Source organism: Nicotiana tomentosiformis, unplaced genomic scaffold (genome assembly GCF_000390325.3).
Source record: "Nicotiana tomentosiformis unplaced genomic scaffold, ASM39032v3 Un00016, whole genome shotgun sequence".
In the NCBI taxonomy this organism is placed as follows: Eukaryota; Viridiplantae; Streptophyta; class Magnoliopsida; order Solanales; family Solanaceae; genus Nicotiana; species Nicotiana tomentosiformis.
The window spans coordinates 394029-416911 of NW_027174575.1; the positions used below are offsets into that span (position 1 = coordinate 394029).

At 40.4% G+C, this 22883-nt stretch overlaps 1 protein-coding gene across 1 annotated transcript; it reads left to right on the forward strand.

The window, feature by feature from the left end:
• Positions 1 to 20459: 20459 nt before the first annotated feature.
• LOC138903835 (uncharacterized) lies at positions 20460 to 22883 on the forward strand. The gene has a single exon (XM_070192413.1). The coding sequence runs from the start codon at positions 20600 to 20602 to the stop codon at positions 22385 to 22387; it is 1788 nt and encodes a 595-aa protein (XP_070048514.1). The 5' UTR covers positions 20460 to 20599; the 3' UTR covers positions 22388 to 22883.

Consider the following 22883-nt stretch of genomic DNA (forward strand, 5'->3'; position numbering starts at 1 on the left):
TATATTCTTGTTCCTCCATAATACTTTCACGGAAGCTACATCCTTTGTTCTCAGCTTGCGGACTTGTCGATCTAATATAGCCACTGGCACTTCATCATATGATAGATCCTTTGTAACTTGTACATCTTTGATAGGGACGACCCGAGAAGGGTCTCCAATACATTTCCTTAACATAGATACATGGAATACCGGGTGGACAAATTCCAATTCAGATGGCAATTCTAACTCGTAAGCAACCTGTCCAATTCGTCGAAGAATTTTGTACGGCCCAATATACCGCGGACTCAACTTACCCTTCTTCCCAAAACGCATAACACCCTTCATCGGCGAGATCTTCAGGAAAACCCAATCACCAACCTCAAATTCCATATCACGACGTCGGACGTCAGAATAAGACTTTTGCCTGCTTTGTGCCGTCCTCAGTCGCTCTTGTATCACTTTCACCTTCTCAATGGCTTGGTGAATCAAATATGGCCCATATAATTCTATCTCACCGACTCCGAACCATCCAACTGGTGATCTACATCTCCTCCCGTATAGTGCCTCATACGGGGCCATTTTAATACTGGAATGGTAGCTATTATTGTAGGCAAATTCTATAAGTGCCAGATGGTCATCCCAATTCCCCTTGAAATCTAGAACACATGCTCGTAGCATATCTTCAAGCGTCTGGATGGTACGTTCAGCCTGTCCGTCAGTCTGCGGATGGAATGCAGTGCTGAGATTTACTTGTGTGCCTAAACCCTTCTGAAAAGACCTCCAAAAGTTAGCCGTAAATTGAGCTCCTCGGTCTGATATAATAGATACCGGCACACCATGAAGCCTAACAATCTCCTTGATATACAACTTCGCATAATCTTCAGCCGTGTAAGTTGTCTTAACTGGCAGAAAATGGGCAGATTTTGTAAGTCGATCAACTATCACCCAGATGGAGTCAAACTTATGATAAGAGCGAGGTAATCCAATAATGAAGTCCATATTAATCACCTCCCATTTCCAGGTCGGAATCTCTATATTCTGAATCAATCCACTAGGTTTCTGATGCTCGATCTTTACTTGTTGACAATTAGGACACTGGGCTACAAATTCTGCAATAGACTTCTTCATGTTATCCCACCAATAATGCTCCTTAACGTCATGATACATCTTTGTCGAGCTAGGATGGATAGAATATCGGGACTGGTGAATCTCAATCATAATCTTCTCTCGCAACCCTGCCACACTAGGTACACATAATCGGCCCTGGTATCTCAGTGTCCCATAGAAGCCTAACAATCTCCTTGATATACAACTTCGCGTAATCTTCAGCCGTGTAAGTTGTCTTAACTAGCAAAAAGTGGGCAGATTTTGTAAGTCGATCAACTATCACCCAGATGGAGTCAAACTTATGATAAGAGCGAGGTAATCCAATAATGAAGTCCATATTAATCACCTCCCATTTCCAGGTCAGAATCTCTATATTCTGAATCAATCCACTAGGTTTCTGATGCTCGATCTTTACTTGTTGACAATTAGGACACTGGGCTACAAATTCTGCAATAGACTTCTTCATGTTATCCCACTAATACTGCTCCTTAACGTCATGATACATCTTTGTCGAGCCAGGATGGATAGAATATCGGGACTGGTGAATCTCAATCATAATCTTCTCTCGCAACCCTACCACACTAGGTACACATAATCGGCCCTGGTATCTCAGTGTCCCATCTCCTCCGATCTTGAAAGTTGTAATCTTACACTGCTGAATTCCCTCTCTCAATCTTACTAAGGTAGGATCTTCATATTGCCGTGCTTTTACCTCGGCTACCAAAGATGATTTTGCTGTATTCTGTACAGTAACACCTCCGTCATCAGAGTCCAACAATCTGATTCACATATTGGCCAGCTGGTGAAGCTCTTTGGTCAACCCTTGTCTACCTGCCTCAATATGTATTAAGCTTCCCATTGACTTATGGCTGAGAGCGTCTGCCACAACATTAGCTTTACCGGGATGGTACAATATCTCGACATCGTAGTCTTTCAGTAATTCAAGCCACCTACGCTGCCTCAAATTCAACTCCTTCTACTTGAAGATGTATTGTAAACTCTTGTGATCTGTGTAGATGTCAACATGGACACCGTATAAGTAGTGCCGCCATATCTTCAAAGCATATATTACTGCAGCCAATTCCAAATCATGAGTCGGGTAATTCTTTTCATGCTTCTTCAATTGTCTTGATGCATAAGCAATCACCTTCCCACGTTGCATCAATACGCACCCCAAACCTATACCTGAGGCATCACAATATACCACATAACCTTCTGTTCCTTCTGGGAGAGTGAGCACTGGCGCGGATGTCAATCGATTCTTTAGCTCCTGAAAACTATGTTCACAAGCATCAGACCACTGGAACTTGGTAGCTTTCTGTGTTAACTTAGTCAATGGTGCTGATATAGAGGAAAACCCTTCTACAAACCGCCTATAATATCCTGCTAGCCCCAGGAAGCTGCGGACTTCTGACGGTGTTGTAGGTCTCGGCCAATTCTTTACTGCATCGATCTTCTGAGTGTCGACACTAATACCCTCATCAGATATCACATGGCCAAGGAATGCTACTGAGTTCAGCCAGAATTCACATTTAGAGAGCTTAGCATATAACTTATGATGCTGAAGGGTCTGTAATACTATCCGCAAGTGGCCCGCATGTTCCGCCTCCGAACGAGAATACACTAGAATGTCATCAATGAATACGATCACGAACACATCAAGATAGGGCCTGAATACACTATTCATGAGATCCATAAAAGTTGCTGGGGCATTTGTTAGCCCGAACGACATCACCAAGAACTCAAAATGCCCATATCTTGTCCGGAAGGCCGTCTTTGGAATATCCTTCTCCTTAACCCTCACCTGATGATACCCTGAACGCAAGTCAATCTTGGAGAAATACTTGGCACCCTGGAGTTGGTCAAACAGGTCATCAATTCTTGGAAGTGGATACTTGTTCTTTATTGTAAACTTATTCAACTGTCGATAATCGATACACATCCTTAACGACCCATCTTTCTTCCGCACGAACAAGACTGGCGCACCCCAAGGTGAAGTGCTAGGCCTAATGAAACCCTTATCCAGCAAGTCCTTCAACTGTGCCTTCAACTCTCGCAACTCTGCCGGGGCCATCCTATATGGAGGGATAGAGATCGGTTGAGTGTCAGGCAATGCATCAATGTTAAACTCAATCTCCCTTTCAGGAGGAAGGCCTGGGAGTTCATCTGGGAAAACATCTGGAAATTCATTGACCACGGGGATTAATTGTAGAGTAGGCGGCTTCGCCTCTGCATCCCTAACTCGAACCAGATGATAAATGTAACCTTTTGAGATCATCTTCCTTGCCTTAAGATAGGAAATAAACCTACCTTTCGGCGTAGCAATGTTCCCCTTCCATTCAATGGCGGGTTCACAAGGAAACTGAAACTTAACCATCTTCGTACGACAATCAACATTTGCATAGCATGAGGCCAACCAGTCCATTCCCATTATCACATCGAAATCAACCATTTCTAACTCAAATAAATTTGCCGAGGTTTGACGACTACAAATCATCACAGTGCAACCTTTATATACCCTTCTAGCAATCACAGAATCTCCTATCGGAGTGGATACCGCAAGTGGTTTACTTATCAATTCAGGTTCAATGCCAAACTTATTAGCCACAAAGGGTGTAACATATGATAAGGTAGATCCTGGATCAATTAGCGCATATACATCATAAGAAAACACAGACAATATACCTGTAACAACATCCGGAGATGACTCGAGATCTTGTCGACCTATTAGAGCATAGGTTCGATTTTGAGCACCACTCGAACTCGGCACTGAACCTCTACCTCTACCACGACCTGTCGACTGTTGAAAACCTTGTGCTGGAGGTCGAACTGATGAGGAAGAACCAGACACAGATCCAGTCGGTTGAGCCATACCACCACCTCCTCTATTAGGACAATCCCGCATCATATGGCCACGCTGTCCGCAAGAATAGCACGCATCAGAACCTCGACGGCACAGTCCAAAGTGGGCCTTGCCGCACTGATCACAATGAGGTGTTGGGGGTCTTGTCTGACTAGTATCTCTATGAAATTGTGAGTCTGATGCCCTAAAACTCTGACCTGAACCAGAATAGGTAAATCGATCATACCGAGGCCTCTGAAACTTTGGAGGAGCACTAGCTACAGGTGGCGCCGAACTCCTTGAAGATTGGGGCCTAATACTGCCTCTGAACTCATCAGAATACCCTACAAATCTCGCCCTCTTATGCTGGCCCCTATCCTGCTCCCTATCTGCCCTTTGCTGGCGCTTACGATCCTCTAGGGTCTGGGCATAAGCCTGAATACGGGAAATATCCATGCCCTCTACCAAGGAGGCTATTGTGCACTCATTTATCAGATGTGGTCCCAACCCGTTCACGAACAGATGCACCCTATCACTCATCTCTGACACCATATGGGGAGCATACCTTGCTAAAGAATCAAACTGTATACTATACTCTCGTACACTCATATTACCCTGTCGAAGGTTCAAGAACTTATCAGCTCTAGCTCGTCGTATCTCAACTGGCAAGTAGTGACGAAGTAAGGCCTCAAAAAATTCCTTCCACATGGCTGGAGGAGCGTTCGGACCCCTAGATCTCTCCCAACTATCATACCAGAAAACCGCTAAATCCCGTAATCGATAAGAAGCCAACTCTACTGCCTCCGTATCACTAGCGTGCATAACCCGCAATGTATGATGAATCTGATCAATAAATATTTGTGGGTCCTCCTTGGGGTCTGATCCGGTAAACACTGGAGGGTCTAGATTAATAAAATCACGAACTCTTGCACTAACCGATTTATCAGCAGCATCGGTATTCTGCCTCTGAGCCTGAGCAGCTACCAAGCTAGTTAATAATTGCACTGCACTGCGCATATCGTGGTCTGTAGTGCCAGACGGAGGAACTGGATGTACTGGGTGCCTCCTAATATCCTCTGGAGGAGACGGAGAGGTATGAGACGGCATCTCACTCTGAGCCTCACTTTGGCCTACTCTGGCTGGAGGCACCTGAATGTTACCCTCTCCCACAGCTGTATCAAGCCGTTTACTAATCGCTTGCTTCCTAGCCGAAGGCATCGATGAAAGAAAACAAGGTGAATATTAGATATGAACACTTACTACTCAACTCTACGCACGATCTAGATTCAGGAAGAAGGTAACAACCCTAGATGTCACGTAGCCTCCTGATTATAAATGTGGCTCGCTACACATCCATAATCAAAACTCTACTAGACACGGCTCATAGACAACCCCTAGGACAGACTTGCTCTGATACCAAGTTTGTCACGACTCAACTAGAGGGTCGTGACTAGCACCCGGGCCATACTTGCCGAGCACCAACGTACATTTTATCTAACCTTCCTTATTATCTTTAAGGGCCGACAAGATCAATATAAATAGTAGACATGGATCATGAACATCCAAAAATGAAAGATAATGTCATGAACATACATAACATGGGACGACAAGACTGTCAAGAAACTATATATAAGGTACGAGCTACCATGATGCCATGAAAGACTATACAACAAAAATCAGCCGAAAAGTCATTCTAAACCATACATAAGTCGACACCTGTCTATGAGCCTCTAAAGGAACATAAGTGCTACAACATTGCCGGAACAGGGCCCCGACATACCCATAATGTCTATCTAGTTTTGCATGTTCTGCAAACTCAGCCGCTGCTTGAGCAGTACAGGTAACATCCTTAAATTTCATGATCCAATACTGCCTGCCAACAGAAAAATTTCCATTACCATCTCAAGGAAATGATTCCCCATGTTCCAATCTTTCATCCTTGAAAACTAAGTGGCATAACCAACCATCATCAACACAATATTGCCTTGAAAGTTCTACAATAGCTCTGGCAGCTAGGCTTGCATGTTCTGCAAACTCAGTCGCTACTTGAGCAGCAGAGGTCGCATCCTTAAATTTCATGTTCCAATTCTGCCTGCCAATAGAAAAAAATACTATTACCATCTCGAGGAAATGATTGCCCATGTTCCAACCTTTCATTCTTGAAAACTAAGTGGCATGAACCACCATCATCAACACAATATTGCCTTGAAAGTTCTACAACAGCTCTGGCAGCTAGGCTTGCATGTTCTGCAAACTCAGCCGCTGCTTGAGCAGTAGAGGTAGCATCCTTAAATTACATGTTCCAATACTGCCTGCCAACAGAAAAATTTCCATTACCATCTCAAGGAAATGATTCCCCATGTTCCAATCTTTCATCCTTGAAAACTAAGTGGCATAACCCACCATCATCAACACAATATTGCCTTAAAAGTTCTACAACAACTCTGGCAGCTAGGCTTGCATGTTCTGCAAACTCAGTCGCTACTTGAGCAGCAGAGGTAGCATCCTTAAATTTCATGTTCTAATTCTACATGCCAACAAAAATATTACCAATACCATCTCTAGGAAATGATTGCCCATGTTCCGACCTTTCATTCTTGAAACCTAAGTGGCATGAACCACCATCATCAATACAATATTGCCTTGAAAGTTCTCCAACATCTCTGGCAGTTAGGCTTGCATGATCTGCAAACTCAGCCGCTGCTTGAGCAGCCGAGGTAGCATCCTTAAATTTCATGTTCCAATACTGCCTTCCAACAGAAGAATGACCATTACCATCTCAAGGAAATGTTTGCAAATGTTCCAACCTTTCATCCTTGAAACCTATGTGCCATGAACCACCATCATCAACACAATATTGCCTTGAAAGTTCTACAACAGCTCTGGCAGCTAGGCTTGCATGTTCTGCAAACTCAGCCGCTGCTTGAGCAGTAGAGGTAGTATCCTTAAATTTCATGTTCCAATACTGCCTGCCAACAGAAAAATTTCCATTACCATCTCGAGGAAATGATTCCCCATGTTCCAATCTTTCATCCTTGAAAACTAAGTGGCATGACCCACCATCATCAACACAATATTGCCTTGAAAGTTCTACAACAACTCTGGCAGCTAGGCTTGCATGTTCTGCAAACTCAGTCGCTACTTGAGTATCAGAGGTAGCATCCTCAAATTTCATGTTCCAATTCTACTTGCCAACAAAAATATTACCAATACCATCTCTAGGAAATGATTGCCCATGTTCCGACCTTTCATTCTGGAAACCTAAGTGGAATGAAGCACCATCATCAACACAATATTGCCTTGAAAGTTCTACTACAGCTCTTGTTTTTAGTCCTACATGGTCTGCAAACTCAGTCGCTACTTGAGCAGTAGAGGTAGCATCCTTAAATTTCATGTTCCAATTCAGCGTGCCAATAGAAAAATTACCATTACCATCTCCAGGAAATGATTGCCCATGTTCCAACCTTTCATCCTTGAAATCTAAGTGGCATGAACAACCATCATCAACACAATATTTCTTTGAAAGTTCTCCAACATCTCTGGCAGCTAGTTTTGCATGTTCTGCAAACTCAGCCGCTGCTTGAGCAGTACAGGTAACATCCTTAAATTTCATGATCCAATACTACTTGCCAACAGAAAAATTTCCATTACCATCTCAAGGAAATGATTCCCCATGTTCCAATCTTTCATCCTTGAAAACTAAGTGGCATAACCCACCATCATCAACACAATATTGCCTTGAAAGTTCTACAATAGCTCTGGCAGCTAGGCTTGCATGTTCTGCAAACTCAGTCGCTACTTGAGCAGCAGAGGTAGCATCCTTAAATTTCATGTTCCAATTCTGCCTGCCAATAGAAAAAATACTATTACCATCTCGAGGAAATGATTGCCCATGTTCCAACCTTTCATCCTTAAAACCTTAGTGGCATGAACCACCATCATCAACACAATATTGCCTTGAAAGTTCTCCAACATCTCTGGCAGCTAGGCCTACATGTTCTACAAACTTAGTCGATACTTGAGCAGTAGAGGTAGCATCCTTAAATTGCATGTTCCAATTCTGTGTGCCAATAGACAAATTACCATTACCATCTCCAGGAAATGATTGCCCATAATACAACCTTTCATCCTTGAAACCTAAGTGGCATGAACTACCATCATCAACACAATATTGCCTTGAATGTTCTCCAACATTTCTGGCAGCTAGGCTTGCATGTTCTGCAAACTCAGCCGCTGCTTGAGCCGTAGAGGTAGCATCCTTAAATTTCATGTCCCTATACTGCCTGTTAACAGAAAAATTACCATTACTATCTCAAGGAAAAGATTGCCCATGTTCCAACCTTTCATCCTTGAAAACTAAGTGGCATGAACCACCACCATCAACACAATATTGCCTTGAACGTTCTACAACAGCTCTGGCAGCTAGGCTTGCATGTTCATCAAACTCAGTCGCTACTTGAGCAGTAGAGGTAGCATCCTTAAATTTCAAGTATCAATTCTGCCTGCCAATAGAAAATTTACCATCTCCAGGAAATGATTGCCCATGTTCCAACCTTTTATCCTTGAAACCTAAGTGGCATGAACCACCATCAACAACACAATATTGCCTTGAAAGTTCTACAACAGCTCTGGTAGCTAGGCTTGCATGTTGTGCAAACTCAGCCGTTGCTTGAGTAGCAGAGGTAGCATCCTTAAATTTCATGTTCCAATTCTACCTGCCAACAAAAATATTACCAATACCATCTCCAGAAAATGATTGCCCATGTTCCAACCTTTCATTCTTGTAACCTAAGTGGCATGAAACACCATCATCAACACAATATTGCCTTGAAAGTTCTACAACAGCTCTTGTTTCTAGGCCTACTTGTTCTGCAAACTCAGTCGCTACTTGAGCAGCAGAGGTAGCATCCTTAAATTTCATGTTCCAATTCAGCGTGCCAATAGAAAAATTACCATTACCATCTCCAGGAAATGATTGCCCATGTTCAAACCTTTCATCCTTGAAACCTAAGTGGCATGAACCACCATCATCAACACAATATTGCCTTGAAAGTTCTCCAACATCTCTGGCAGTTAGGCTTGCATGTTCTGCAAACTCAGCCGCTGCTTGAGCAGCAGAGGTAGCATCCTTAAATTTCATGTTCCAATACTGCCTGCCAACAGAAGAATGACCATTACCATCTCAAGGAAATGATTGCAAATGTTCCAACCTTTCATCCTTGAAACCTAAGTGCCATGAACCACCATCATCAATACAATATTGCCTTGAACGTTCTACAACAGCTCTGGCAGCTAGGCTTGCATGTTCTGCAAACTCAGTCGCTGCTTGAGTAGCAGAGGTAGCATCCTTAAATTTCATGTTCATATTCTACCTGCCAACAAAAACATTACCATTACCATCTCCAGGAAATGATTGCCTATGTTCCGACCTTTCATTCTTGAAACCTAAGTGAAATGAAACACCATCATCAACACAATATTTCCTTGAAAGTTCTACCACAGCTCTTGTTTCTAGGCCTGCATATTCTGCAAACTCAATCTCTACTTGAGCAGCAGAGGTAGCATCCTTAAATTTCATGTTCCAATTTTGCGTGCCAACAGAAAATTTACCATCTCCAGGAAATGATTGCCCATGTTCCAACCTTTTAACCTTGAAACCTAAGTGGCATGAACCACCATCATCAACTCAATATTGCCTTGAAAGTTCTACAACAGCTCTGGCAGCTAGGCTTGCCTGTTCTGCAAACTCAACTGCTGCTTGAGTAGCAGAGGTAGCATCCTTAAAATTCATGTTCTAATACTGCCTGCCAACAGAAAAATTACCATTACCATCTCAAGGAAATGATTTCCCATGTTCCAATCTTTCATCCTTGAAACCTAAGTGGCATGAACCACCATCATCAACACAATATTGCCTTGAACGTTCTACAAGAGCTCTGGCAGCTATGCTTGCATGTTCTGCAAACTCAGCCGTTGCTTGAGTAGCAGAGGTAGCATCCTTAAATTTCATGTTCCAATTCTACCTGCCAACAAAAATATTACCAATACCATCTCCAGGAAATGATTGCCCATGTTCCGACCTTTCATTCTTGAAACCTAAGTGGCATGAAACACCATCATCAACACAATATTGCCTTGAAAGTTCTACAACAGCTCTTGCTTCTAGGCCTACATGTTCCGCAAACTCAGGCGCTACTTGAGCAGCAGAGGTAGCATCCTTAAATTTCATGTTCCAATTCAGCGTGCCAATAGAAAAATTACCATTACCATCTCCAGGAAATGATTGCCCATGTTCCAACCTTTCATCCTTGAAACCTAAGTGGCATGAACCACCATCATCAACATAATATTGCCTTGAAAGTTCTCCAACATCTCTGGCAGCTAGGCTTGCATGTTCTGCAAACTCAGCCGCTGCTTGAGCAGTAGAGGTAGAATCCTTAAATTTCATGTTCCAATACTGCCTGCCAACTGAAAATTTTCCATTACCATCTCAGAGAAATGATTCCTCATGCTCCAATCTTTCATCCTTGAAAACTAAGTGGCATGACCCACCATCATCAACACAATATTGCCTTGAAAGTTCTACAAGAGCTCTGGCAGCTAGGCTTGCATGTTCTGCAAACTCAGTCGCTACTTGAGCAGCAGAGGTAGCATCCTTAAATTTCATGTTCCAATTCTGCCTGCCAATAAAAAAAATACCATTACCATCTCGAGAAAATGATTGCCCATGTTCCAACCTTTCATTCTTGAAACCTAAGTGGCATGAACCACCATCATCAACACAATATTGCCTTGAAAGTTCTCCAACATCTCTGGCAGCTAGGCTTGCATGTTCTGCAAACTCCGTCGCTGCTTGAGCAGCAGAGGTAGCATCCTTAAATTTCATGTTACAATACTGCCTGTCAACAGAAAAATTACCATTACCATCTCAAGGAAATGATTACCCATGTTCCAACCTTTCATCCTTGAAAATTAAGTGGCATGAACCACCATCATCAACATAATATTGCCTTGTAAGTTCTACAACAGCTCTGGCAGCTAGGCTTGTATGTTATGCAAACTCAGTCGCTACTTGAGCAGCAGAGGTAGCTTCCTTAAATTTCATGTTCCAATTCTGCCTGCCAATAGAAAATTTACCATCTCCAGGAAATGATTGCCCATGTTCCAACCTTTTATCCTTGAAACCTAAGTGGTATGAACCACCATCAACAATATAATATTGCCTTGAAAGTTCTACAACAGCTCTGGTAGCTAGGCTTGTATGTTCTGCAAACTCAGCCGTTGCTTGAGTAGCAGAGGTAGCACCCTTAAATTTCTTGTTCCAATTCTACCTGCCAACAAAAATATTACCAATACCATCTCCAGGAAATGATTGCCCATGTTCCGACCTTTCATTCTTGAAACCTAAGTGGCATGAAACACCATCATCAACACAATATTGCCTTGAAAGTTCTACAACAGCTCTTGTTTCTAGGCCTACATGTTCTACAAACTCAGTCGCTACTTGAGCAGCAGAGGTAGCATCCTTAAATTTCATGTTCCAATTCAGCATGCCAATAGAACAATTACCATTACCATCTCCAGGAAATGATTGCCCATGTTCCAACCTTTCATCCTTGAAACCTAAGTGGCATGAACCACCATCATCAACACAATATTGCCTTGAAAGTTCTCCAACATCTCTGGCAGTTAGGCTTGCATGTTCTGCAAACTCAGCCGCTGCTTGAGCAGCAGAGGTAGCATCCTTAAATTTCATGTTCCAATACTGCCTGCCAACAGAAGAATGACCATTACCTTCTCAAGGAAATGATTGCAAATGTTCGAACCTTTCATCCTTGAAACCTAAGTGCCATGAACCACCATCATCAACACAATATTGCCTTGAACATTCTACAACAGCTCTGGCAGCTAGGCTTGCATGTTCTGCAAACTCAGCCACTGCTTGAGTAGCAGAGGTAGCATCCTTAAATTTCATGTTCCAATTCTACCTGCCAACAAAAACATTACCATTACCATCTCCAGGAAATGATTGCCTATGTTCCGACCTTTCATTCTTGAAACCTAAGTGAAATGAAACACCATCATCAACACAATATTTCCTTGAAAGTTCTACCACAGCTCTTGTTTCTAGGCCTGCATATTCTGCAAACTCAGTCTCTACTTGAGCAGCAGAGGTAGCATCCTTAAATTTCATGTTCCAATTTTGCGTGCCAACAGAAAATTTACCATCTCCAGGAAATGATTGCCCATGTTCTAACCTTTTAACCTTGAAACCTAAGTGGCATGAACCACCATCATCAACTCAATATTGCCTTGAAAGTTTTACAACAGCTCTGGCAGCTAGGCTTGCCTGTTCTGCAAACTCAGCTGCTGCTTGAGTAGCAGAGGTAGCATCCTTAAATTTCATGTTCCAATACTACCTGCCAACAGAAAAATTACCATTACCATCTCAAGGAAATGATTTCCCATGTTCCAATCTTTCATCCTTGAAACCTAAGTGGCATGAACCACCATCATCAACACAATATTGCCTTGAAAGTTCTGCAACAACTCTGGCAGCTAGGCTTGCATGTTCTGCAAACTAAGTCGCTACTTGAGCAATAGAGGTAGCATCCTTAAATTTCATGTTCCAATTTTGCCTGCTAACAGAACAATTACCATTACCATCTCAAGGAAATGATTGCCCATGTTACAACCTTTCATCCTTGAAAACTAAGTGGCATGAACCACCATCATCAACACAATATTGCCTTGAATGTTCTACAACAGCTCTGGCAGCTATGCTTGCTTGTTCTGCAAACTCAGCCGTTGCTTGAGTAGCAGAGGCAGCATCCTTAAATTTCATGTTCCAATTCTACCTGCCAATAAAAATATTACCAATACCATCTCCAGGAAATGATTGCCCATGTTCCGACCTTTCATTCTTGAAACCATCATCAACACAATATTGCCTTGAAAGTTCTACAACAGCTCTGGCAGCTAGGTTTGCATGTTCTGCAAACTCAGCCGCTGCTTGAGTAGCCGAGGTAGCATCCTTCAATTTCATGTTCCAACCTTTCATCCTTGAAACCTAAGTGGGATGAACCACCATCATCGACACAATATTGCCTTGAAAGTTCTACAACAGCTCTGGCAGCTAGGCTAGCATGTTCTGCAAACTCAGCCGCTGCTTGAGCAGCAACGGTAGCATCCTTCAATTTCATATTCTAATTCTGCCTGCCAACAGAACAATTACCATTACCATCTCCAGGAAATGATTGCCCATCATGAACCACCATTATCAACATAATATTTCCTTGAAAGTTCTCCAACAGATCTGGCAGCTAGGCTTGCATGTTCTGCAAACTCAGTCGCTTCTTGAGCAGAAGAGGTAGTATCCTTAAATTTCATGCTCCAATTCTGCCTGCCAACAGAACCATTACCATTCCCATCTCCAGGAAATGATTGCCCATGTTCCAACCTTTCATCCTTGAAACCTAAGTGGCATGAACCACCATCATCAACACAATATTGCCTTGAAAGTTCTACAACAGCTCTGGCATCTAGGCTTGCATGTTCTGCAAACTCAGCCGCTGCTTGAGTAGCAGAGGTAGCATCCTTAAATTTCATGTTCCAATTCTACCTTCCAACAGAAAAATTACCATTACCATCTCCAGGAATGATTGCCCATGTTCCAACCTTTCATCCTTGAAACCTAAGTGGCATGAACCACCATCATCAACACAATATTGCCTTGAAAGTTCTACAACAGCTCTGGCAGCTAGGCTTGCATGTTCTGCAAACTCAGCCGCTCCTTGAGTAGCCGAGGTAGCATCCTTAAATTTCATGTTCCAACCTTTCATCCTTGAAACCTAAGTGGCATGAACCACCATAATCAACACAATATTGCCTTGAAAGTTCTACAACAGCTCTTTCAGCTAGGCTTGCATGTTCTGCAAACTCAGCCGCTGCTTGAGCAGCATCGGTAGCATCCTTCAATTTCATGTTCTAATTCTGCCTACCAATAGAAAAATTACCATTACCATCTCCAGGAAATGATTGCCGATGTTCCAACCATTCATTCTTGAAACCTAAGTGGCATGAACCACCATCATCAACACAATATTGCCTTGAAAGTTCTCCAACAGCTCTAGCAGCTAGGCTTGAATGTTCTGCAAACTCAGCCGCTGTTTGAGCAGAAGAGGTAGCATCCTTAAATTTCATGTTCTAATTCTGCCTGCCAACAGACAAATTACCATTACCATTTCCAGGAAATGATTGCCCATGTTCCAACCTTTCATCCTTGAAGACTAAGTGGCAAGAACCACCATCATCAACACAATATTGCCTTGAAAGTTGTACAACAGCTCTGGAAACTAGGGTTGCATGTTCTGCAAAGTCAGCCGCTGCTTGAGAAGCAGAGGTAGCATCTTTAAATTTCATGTTCTATTCTGCCTGCCAATAGAAAAATTACCATCTCTAGGAAATAATTGCCCACATTCCAACCTTTCACCCTTGAAACCTAAGTGGCATGAACCACCATTATCAACACAATATTTCCTTGAAAGTTCTATAACAGCTCGGACAGCTAGGCTTGCATATTCTGCAAACTCAACCGTTGCTTGAGCAGCAGAGGTAGCATCCTTAAATTTAAAGTTCCAATTATGCCTGCCAATAGAAAAATTACCATTACCATCTCCAGGAAATGATTGCCCATGTTCTAACCATTCATTCTTGAAACCTAAGTGGCATGAACCACCACCATAAACATAATATTTCCTTGAAAGTTCTCCAACAACTCTGGCAGCTAGACTTGCATGTTCTGCAAACTCAGCCGCTTCTTGAGCAGAAGAGGTAGCATCCTTAAATTTCATGTTCCAATTCTACCTGCCAACAGAAAAATTACCATTCCCATCTCCAGGAAATGATTGCCCATGTTCCAACCTTCCATCCTTGAAACCTATGTGGCATGAACCACCATCATCAACACAATATTGCCTTGAAAGTTCTACAACAGCTCTGGCAGCTAGGCTTGCATGTTCTGCAAACTCAGCCGCTGCTTGAGTAGCAGAGGTAGCATCCTTAAATTTCATGTTCTAATTCTACCTGCCAACAGAAAAATTACCATTACCATCTCCAGGAAATGATTGCCCATGTTCCAACCTTTCATCCTTGAAACCTAAGTGGCATGAACCACCATAATCAACACAATATTGCCTTGAAAGTTCTACAACAGCTCTTTCAGTTAGGCTTGCATGTTCTGCAAACTCAGCCGCTGCTTGAGCAGCATCGGTAGCATCCTTCAATTTCATGTTCTAATTCTGCCTACCAATAGAAAAATTACCATTACCATCTCCAGGAAATGATTGCCGATGTTCCAACCATTCATTCTTGAAACCTAAGTGGCATGAACCACCATCATCAACACAATATTGCCTTGAAAGTTCTCCAACAGCTCTAGCAGCTAGGCTTGAATGTTCTGCAAACTCATCTGCTGTTTGAGCAGAAGAGGCAGCATCCTTAAATTTCATGTTCCAATTCTGCCTGCCAACAGACAAATTACCATTACCATTTCTAGGAAATGATTGCCCATGTTCCAACCTTTCATCCTTGAAGACTAAGTGGCAAGAACCACCATCATCAAAACAATATTGCCTTGAAAGTTGTACAACAGCTCTGGAAACTAGGGTTGCATGTTCTGCAAAGTCAGCCGCTGCTTAAGAAGCAGAGGTAGCATCTTTAAATTTCATGTCCTATTCTGCCTGCTAATAGAAAAATTACCATCTCCAGGAAATGATTGCCCGTATTCCAACCTTTCATCCTTGAAACCTAAGTGGCATGAACCACAATTATCAACACAATATTTCCTTGAATGTTCTACAACAGCTCTTACAGCTAGGCCTGCATGTACTGCAAACTCAACCGTTGCTTGAGCAGCAGAGGTAGCATCCTTAAATTTCAAGTTCCAATTGTGCCTGCCAATAGAAAATTTACCATCTCCAGGAAATGATTACCCATGTTCCAACCTTTTATTCTTGAAACCTAAGTGTCATGAACCACCATCATCAACACAATATTGCCTTGAAAGTTCTACCATAGCTCTGGCAGCTAGGCTTACATGTTCTGCAAACTCAGCCGCTGCTTGAGCAGAAGAGGTAGCATCCTTAAATTTCATGTTCGAATTCTACCTGCCAACAGACAAATTACCATTACCATCTCCAGGAAATGATTGCCCATGTTCCAACCTTTCATCCTTGAAAACTAAGTGGCATGAACCACCATCATCAACACAATATTGCCTTGAAAGTTCTACAACATCTCTGGCAACTAGGGTTTTATGTTCTACAAAGTCACCCGCTGCTTGAGAAGCAGAGGTAGTATCTTTCAAGTTCATGTTCAATTCTGCCAGCCAATAGAAAATTTACCATCTCCAGGAAATGATTACCCATGTTCCAACCTTTTATTCTTGAAACCTAAGTGTCATGAACCACCATCATCAACACAATATTGCCTTGAAGGTTCTCCAACAGCTCTGGCAGCTAGGCTTCCATGTTCTGCAAACTCAGCCGCTGCTTGAGCAGAAGAGGTAGCATCCTTAAATTTCATGTTCCAATTCTACCTGCCAACAGACAAATTACCATTACCATCTCCAGGAAATGATTGCCCATGTTCCAACCTTTCATCCTTGAAAACTAAGTGGCATGAACCACAATCATCAACACAATATTGCCTTGAAAGTTCTACAACATCTCTGGCAACTAGGGATTTATGTTCTACAAAGTCACCCGCTGCTTGAGTAGCAGAGGTAGTATCTTTCAAGTTCATGTTCAATTCTGCCAGCCAATAGAAAATTTACCATCTCCAGGAAATGATTACCCATGTTCCAACCTTTTATTCTTGAAACCTAAGTGTCATGAACCACCATCATCAACACAATATTGCCTTGAAGGTTCTCCAACAGCTCTGGCAGCTAGGCTTCCATGTTCTGCAAACTCAGCCGCTGCTTGAGCAGAAGAGGTAGCATCCTTAAATTTCATGTTCCAATTCTACCTGCCAACAGAAAAATTACCATTACCATCTCCAGGAAATGATTGCCCATGTTCCAATCTTTCATCCTTGAAAACTAAGTGGCATGAACCACCATCATCAACACAATATTGCCTTGAAAGTTCTACAACAACTCTGGCAACTAGGGTTTTATGTTCTACAAAGTCACCCGCTGCTTGAGAAGCAGAGGTAGTATCTTTCAAGTTCATGTTCAATTCTGCCAGCCAATAGAAAATTTACCATCTCCAGGAAATAATTACCCATGTTCTAACCTTTTATTCTTGAAACCTAAGTGTCATGAACCACCATCATCAACACAATATTGCCTTGATTCTCCAACAGCTCTGGCAGCTAGGCTTCCATGTTCTGCAAACTCAGCCGCTGCTTGAGCAGAAGAGGTAGCATCCTTAAATTTCATGTTCCAATTCTACCTGCCAACAGACAAATTACCATTACCATCTCCAGGAAATGATTGCCCATGTTCCAACCTTACATCCTTGAAAACTAAGTGGCATAAACCACCATCATCAACACAATATTGCCTTGAAAGTTCTACAACAACTCTGGCAACTAGGGTTTTATGTTCTACAAAGTCACCCGCTGCTTGAGAAGCAGAGGTAGTATCTTTCAAGTTCATGTTCAATTCTGCCAGCCAATAGAAAATTTACCATCTCCAGGAAATGATTACCCATGTTCCAACCTTTTATTCTTGAAACCTAAGTGTCATGAACCACCATCATCAACACAATATTACCTTGAAGGTTCTCCAACAGCTCTGGCAGTTAGGCTTCCATGTTCTGCAAACTCAGCCGCTACTTGAGCAGAAGAGGTAGCATCCTTAAATTTCATGTTCCAATTCTACCTGCCAACAGACAAATTACCATTACCATCTCCAGGAAATGATTGCCCATGTTCCAACCTTTCATCCTAGAAAACTAAGTGGCATGAACCACCATCATCAACACAATATTGCCTTGAAAGTTCTACAACAACTCTGGCAACTAGGGTTTTATGTTCTACAAAGTCACCCGCTGCTTGAGAAGCAGAGATAGTATCTTTCAAGTTCATGTTCAATTCTGCCAGCCAATAGAAAATTTACCATCTCCAGGAAATGATTACCCATGTTCCAACCTTTTAATCTTGAAACCTAAGTGTCATGAACCACCATCATTAACACAATATTGCCTTGAAAGTTCTACAACAACTCAGGTAGCTAGGATTGCATGTTCTGCAAACTCAACCGCTGCTTGAGCAGCAGAGGTAGCATCCTTAAATTTCATGTTCTAATTCTACCTGCCAATAGAAAAATTACCATTACCATCTCCAAGAAATGATTACCCATGTTCCAACCTTTTATTCTTGAAACCTAAGTGTCATGAACCACCATCATCAACACAATATTGCCTTGAAAGTTCTACAACAACTCTGGCAGCTAGGCTTGCATGTTCTGCAAACTCAGCCGCTGCTTGAGTAGCAGAGGTAGCATCCTTAAATTTCATGTTCCAATTCTACCTGCCAACAGAAAAATTACCATTACCATCTCCAGGAAATGATTGCCTATGTTCCAACCTTTCATCCTTGAAACCTAAGTGGCATGAACAACCATAATCAACACAATATTGCCTTGAAAGTTCTACAACAGCTCTTGCAGCTAGGCTTGCATGTTCTGCAAACTCAGCCACTGCTTGTGCAACATCGGTAGCATCCTGTAATTCCATATTCTAATTCTGCCTGCCAATAGAAAAATTACCATTACCATCTCCAGGAAATGATTGCCCATATTCTAACCATTCATTCTTGAAACCTAAGTGGCATGAACCACCATCATCAACATAATATTTCCTTGAAAGTTCTCCAACATCTCTAGCAGCTAGGCTTGCATGTTCTGCAAACTCAGCCGCTTCTTGAGTAGAAGAGGTAGCATCCTTATATTTCAAGTTCCAATTCTGCCTGCCAACAGAAAAATTATCATTACCATCTCCAGGAAATGATTGCCCATGTTCCAATCTTTCATCCTTGAAACCTAAGTGGCATGAACCACTAACTCTGGTAGCTAGGCATGCATGTTCTGCAAACTCAGCCGCTTCTTGAGCAGCATCGGTAGCATCCTTAATTTTCATGTTCCAATTCTACCTGCCAACAGACAAATTACCGTTACCATCTCCAGGAAATGATTGCCCATGTTCCAACCGTTCATCCTTGAAACCTAAGTGGCAGGAACCACCATTATCAACACAATATTTCCTTAAAAGTTCTACAACAGCTCGGACAGCTAGGCCTGCATATTCTACAAACTCAACCGTTGCTTGAGCAGCAGAGGTAGCATCCTTAAATTTCAAGTTCCAATTGTGCCTGCCAATAGTAAAATTACCATTACCATCTCCAGGAAATGATTGCCCATGTTCTAACCATTCATTCTTGAAACCTAAGTGGCATGAACCACTAGCTCTGGTAGCTAGGCATGCATGTTCTGCAAACTCAGCCGCTTCTTGAGCAGCATCGGTAGCATCCTTAAATTTCATGTTCCAATTCTACCTGCCAACAGAAAAATTACCATTACCATCTCCAGGAAATGATTGCCCATGTTCCAACCTTTCATCCTTGAAACCTAAGTGGCATGAACCACCATAATCAACACAATATTGCCTTGAAAGTTCTACAACAGCTCTTGCAGCTAGGCTTGCATGTTCTGCAAACTTAGCCACTGCTTGAGCAGCATCGGTAGCATCCTGTAATTTCATGTTCTAATTCTGCCTGCCAATAGAAAAATTACCATTACCATCTCCAGGAAATGATTGCCCATGTTCTAACCATTCATTCTTGAAACTTAAGTGGCATGAACCACCATCATCAACATAATATTTCCTTGAAAGTTCTCCAACATCTCTAGCAGCTAGGCTTGCATGTTCTGCAAACTCAGCCGCTTCTTGAGTAGAAGAGGTAGCATCCTTAAATTTCAAGTTCCAATTCTGCCTGCCAAAAGAAAAATTACCATTACCATCTCCAGGAAATGATTGCCCATGTTCCAACCTTTCATCCTTGAAACCTAAGTGGCATGAACCACTAGCTCTGGTAGCTTGGCATGCATGTTCTGCAAACTCAGCCGCTTCTTGAGCAGCATCGGTAGCATCCTTAAATTTCATGTTCCAATTCTACCTGCCAACAGACAAATTACCGTTACCATCTCCAGGAAATGATTGCCCATGTTCCAACCGTTCATCCTTGAAAACTAAGTGGCATGAACCACCATCATCAACACAATATTGCGTTCAAAGTTCTACAACAACTCTGGCAACTAGGGTTTTATGTTCTACAAAGTCACCCGCTGCTTGAGAGGCAGAGGTAGTATATTTCAAGTTCATGTTCAATTCTGCCAGCCAATAGAAAATTTACCATCTCCAGGAAATGATTACCCATGTTCCAACCTTTTATCAGAGCCATAACAAATAAATACAATATACCAATTATAATTGATAAAAATAATAAAAAATTAACAAGTAAAAATCCTAAAAAAGAAAAGAAAACAATAACAAAATTACAGGAATTATATAAAGAATATAAAACCACGAAAAAGGACAAATTAATAAACAAAATGTCAAAACTAGAATATAAGTATATCTTACAACTTAAGATTAAACATAAAATATGAATAAAGAAGAATTTGCGGTAGACGAAAAAACATACGAAAATTTGGATGGATTAAAAATAAAAATAATAACTTCAAATATAGGAAGAAGATATAAGAAAGTAGGAGAAAACATATATTTAATGTTAGAAAAAGAAACTGCAAGATTAGAAGATAGTTTAACAGCAATGACAAGAATAATAAAAGAAAATGAAGAAATTGATAGGAAAAATGAAATTGAAAAAATTAGGCAACAAGCTAAAAAAGAATTACAGCAAGTGGAAGAAAACAAAAACACCAGGATAATGGAATTAGAAAAAGAATTAGCAATATTAAAAGAATTGTATGAAAACAAACAGAGAGAAAGAGAAAAGAAAAAAGAATTAGAGCAAGAAGAAAGATTGAAGGAAGAAATAGAAAAATTTAGGGAAAAATTAAAAGAGGACATAGAAGTAAAACTTGAAGAAATAAATGAAACTAATAATGAAAATGAACAGAATACAGAAAGTTCAGAAGATTCAGAAATAAGTGAAACATATACAGAACTTATAACTAAAACAAATAACATAATAAATCCAGAAATATATGCCGGAGATATAAGCGAAAAACCAAGTACATCAAAAGAAAGAAAATACAAACAAACAATACCAACATATTACAATAATAATTATGAACGAAGTGACAGAAGTAAAGTATTATGGGATAAAAGATTAAACAGAAAATGGACACCAAAAACAATAAATGAACAATATAACTTTTTGGACTTAGATTGCGTAGAAGACGTTAATAAAATAATACAACTATGGGTAGGATATATATCAAAACAATTAATAGATAATAAAATACCAATTCCAGAAGCACCAGGATATATAGAAAGGACAATAATAGGAACAGTAAAATTATGGATACAAAATCTAAATGATGAAAGTATAAAAGCATTAAGAAGTAATAAAAAATTCGATGGTGAATCAGCTACAACAACTATAGACATATTAATAAAATATGAATTAGCTATAAGAAATGAATTTAGTAGTATGACAACAGAAATAGAAGAGCAACAAAAAGAAAAAACAGTAAGTAGAAATCTAATGAACAAACTAGCTATATGTAACATGTGTTACATAGACGAATATACGTGTGCATTTAAAGAATATTACTATAAAGGAACATATAGTGTTGAAGAAGGAAAAGAAATCAGAAAAATATACTTTACAAAATTACCAGAACCTTTTAGTTCTAAAATAATAAGAGATTGGGAAAAAGCAGGATTAGAAGATACCTTAGGAGCTAGAATTAGATATTTAAAGAATTGGTTTATAGAATTATGTGAAAAACATAAAGAAGAAATTAAAATGGAAAAAACACTGATAAAAAACCTTACATGTTGTAAAATTAAAACTGCACCCCAGTTTGGATGTACAGATAATTATTATAAAAAGAAAAATTATAAAAGAAAATATAAAAAATATAGAAGAAATAAGTTAAAATATAAGTATAAAAACCCGAGGAAAAGATATTATATAAAAGATTACAAAAGAAAAAGACCATATAGAATTAAGAAAAAATTATCCGAATGTACTTGTTACAATTGTGGAAAATTAGGACACCTAGCCAAAGATTGTAAATTACCTAGAGACCCTAAAAAGAAACAAATAACAGAAATTAACACTGATAATGAAGAATACATGCAACTAGACTATATAGATTATGAATTAGATAGTGAAGATAGTATTTATGAATTAGAACCTGAATTAGAAACAGAAATAGAATCAGAAAAAGAACTATCAGATATAGAGGAAAATGACTGAAAACGATATACAAATAATAAGCAGAGAAGAATATAAGGATGAAGAATCAAGTGAACAAAAAGTAATATTTGATAATGATATTTTTGAAAAAATAAAAGGAAAAGATTTAGATTTAAGCATCGGTAAAATATTAGAAGTACCAACAATAAAAAACTGGTTCAAAATTAAAAAAGAAGAATATTATGTAATAAGTCAAAAAGAACATATAATAGATTGTAAATATACTAGAGGAAAAGCTAAAATACCTATAATAAATAAAAGAACAATAAATAAAGAAATTCAGAATATAAAAGCAAAAAATCCGATCAAATATGTACACTTAGGAGGAACAGAAATACTTATAAAAGCCTGTTTTAGAGAAGGGATAGATACACCAATAGAAATATATTTAGCAGATGATAGAATAGTACAACCTATAGAAAAGAGTATAATTTGTGCAATAAAAGGAAATTTGATATACCAAAAATTTAAATTTATAATTAGTGCTAACTATACA

Coding starts and splice junctions, on each gene's coding strand:
- LOC138903835 (XM_070192413.1), top strand. CDS start 20,600: ATGAATAAAGAAGAATTTGCGGTAGACGAAAAAACATACGAAAATTTG.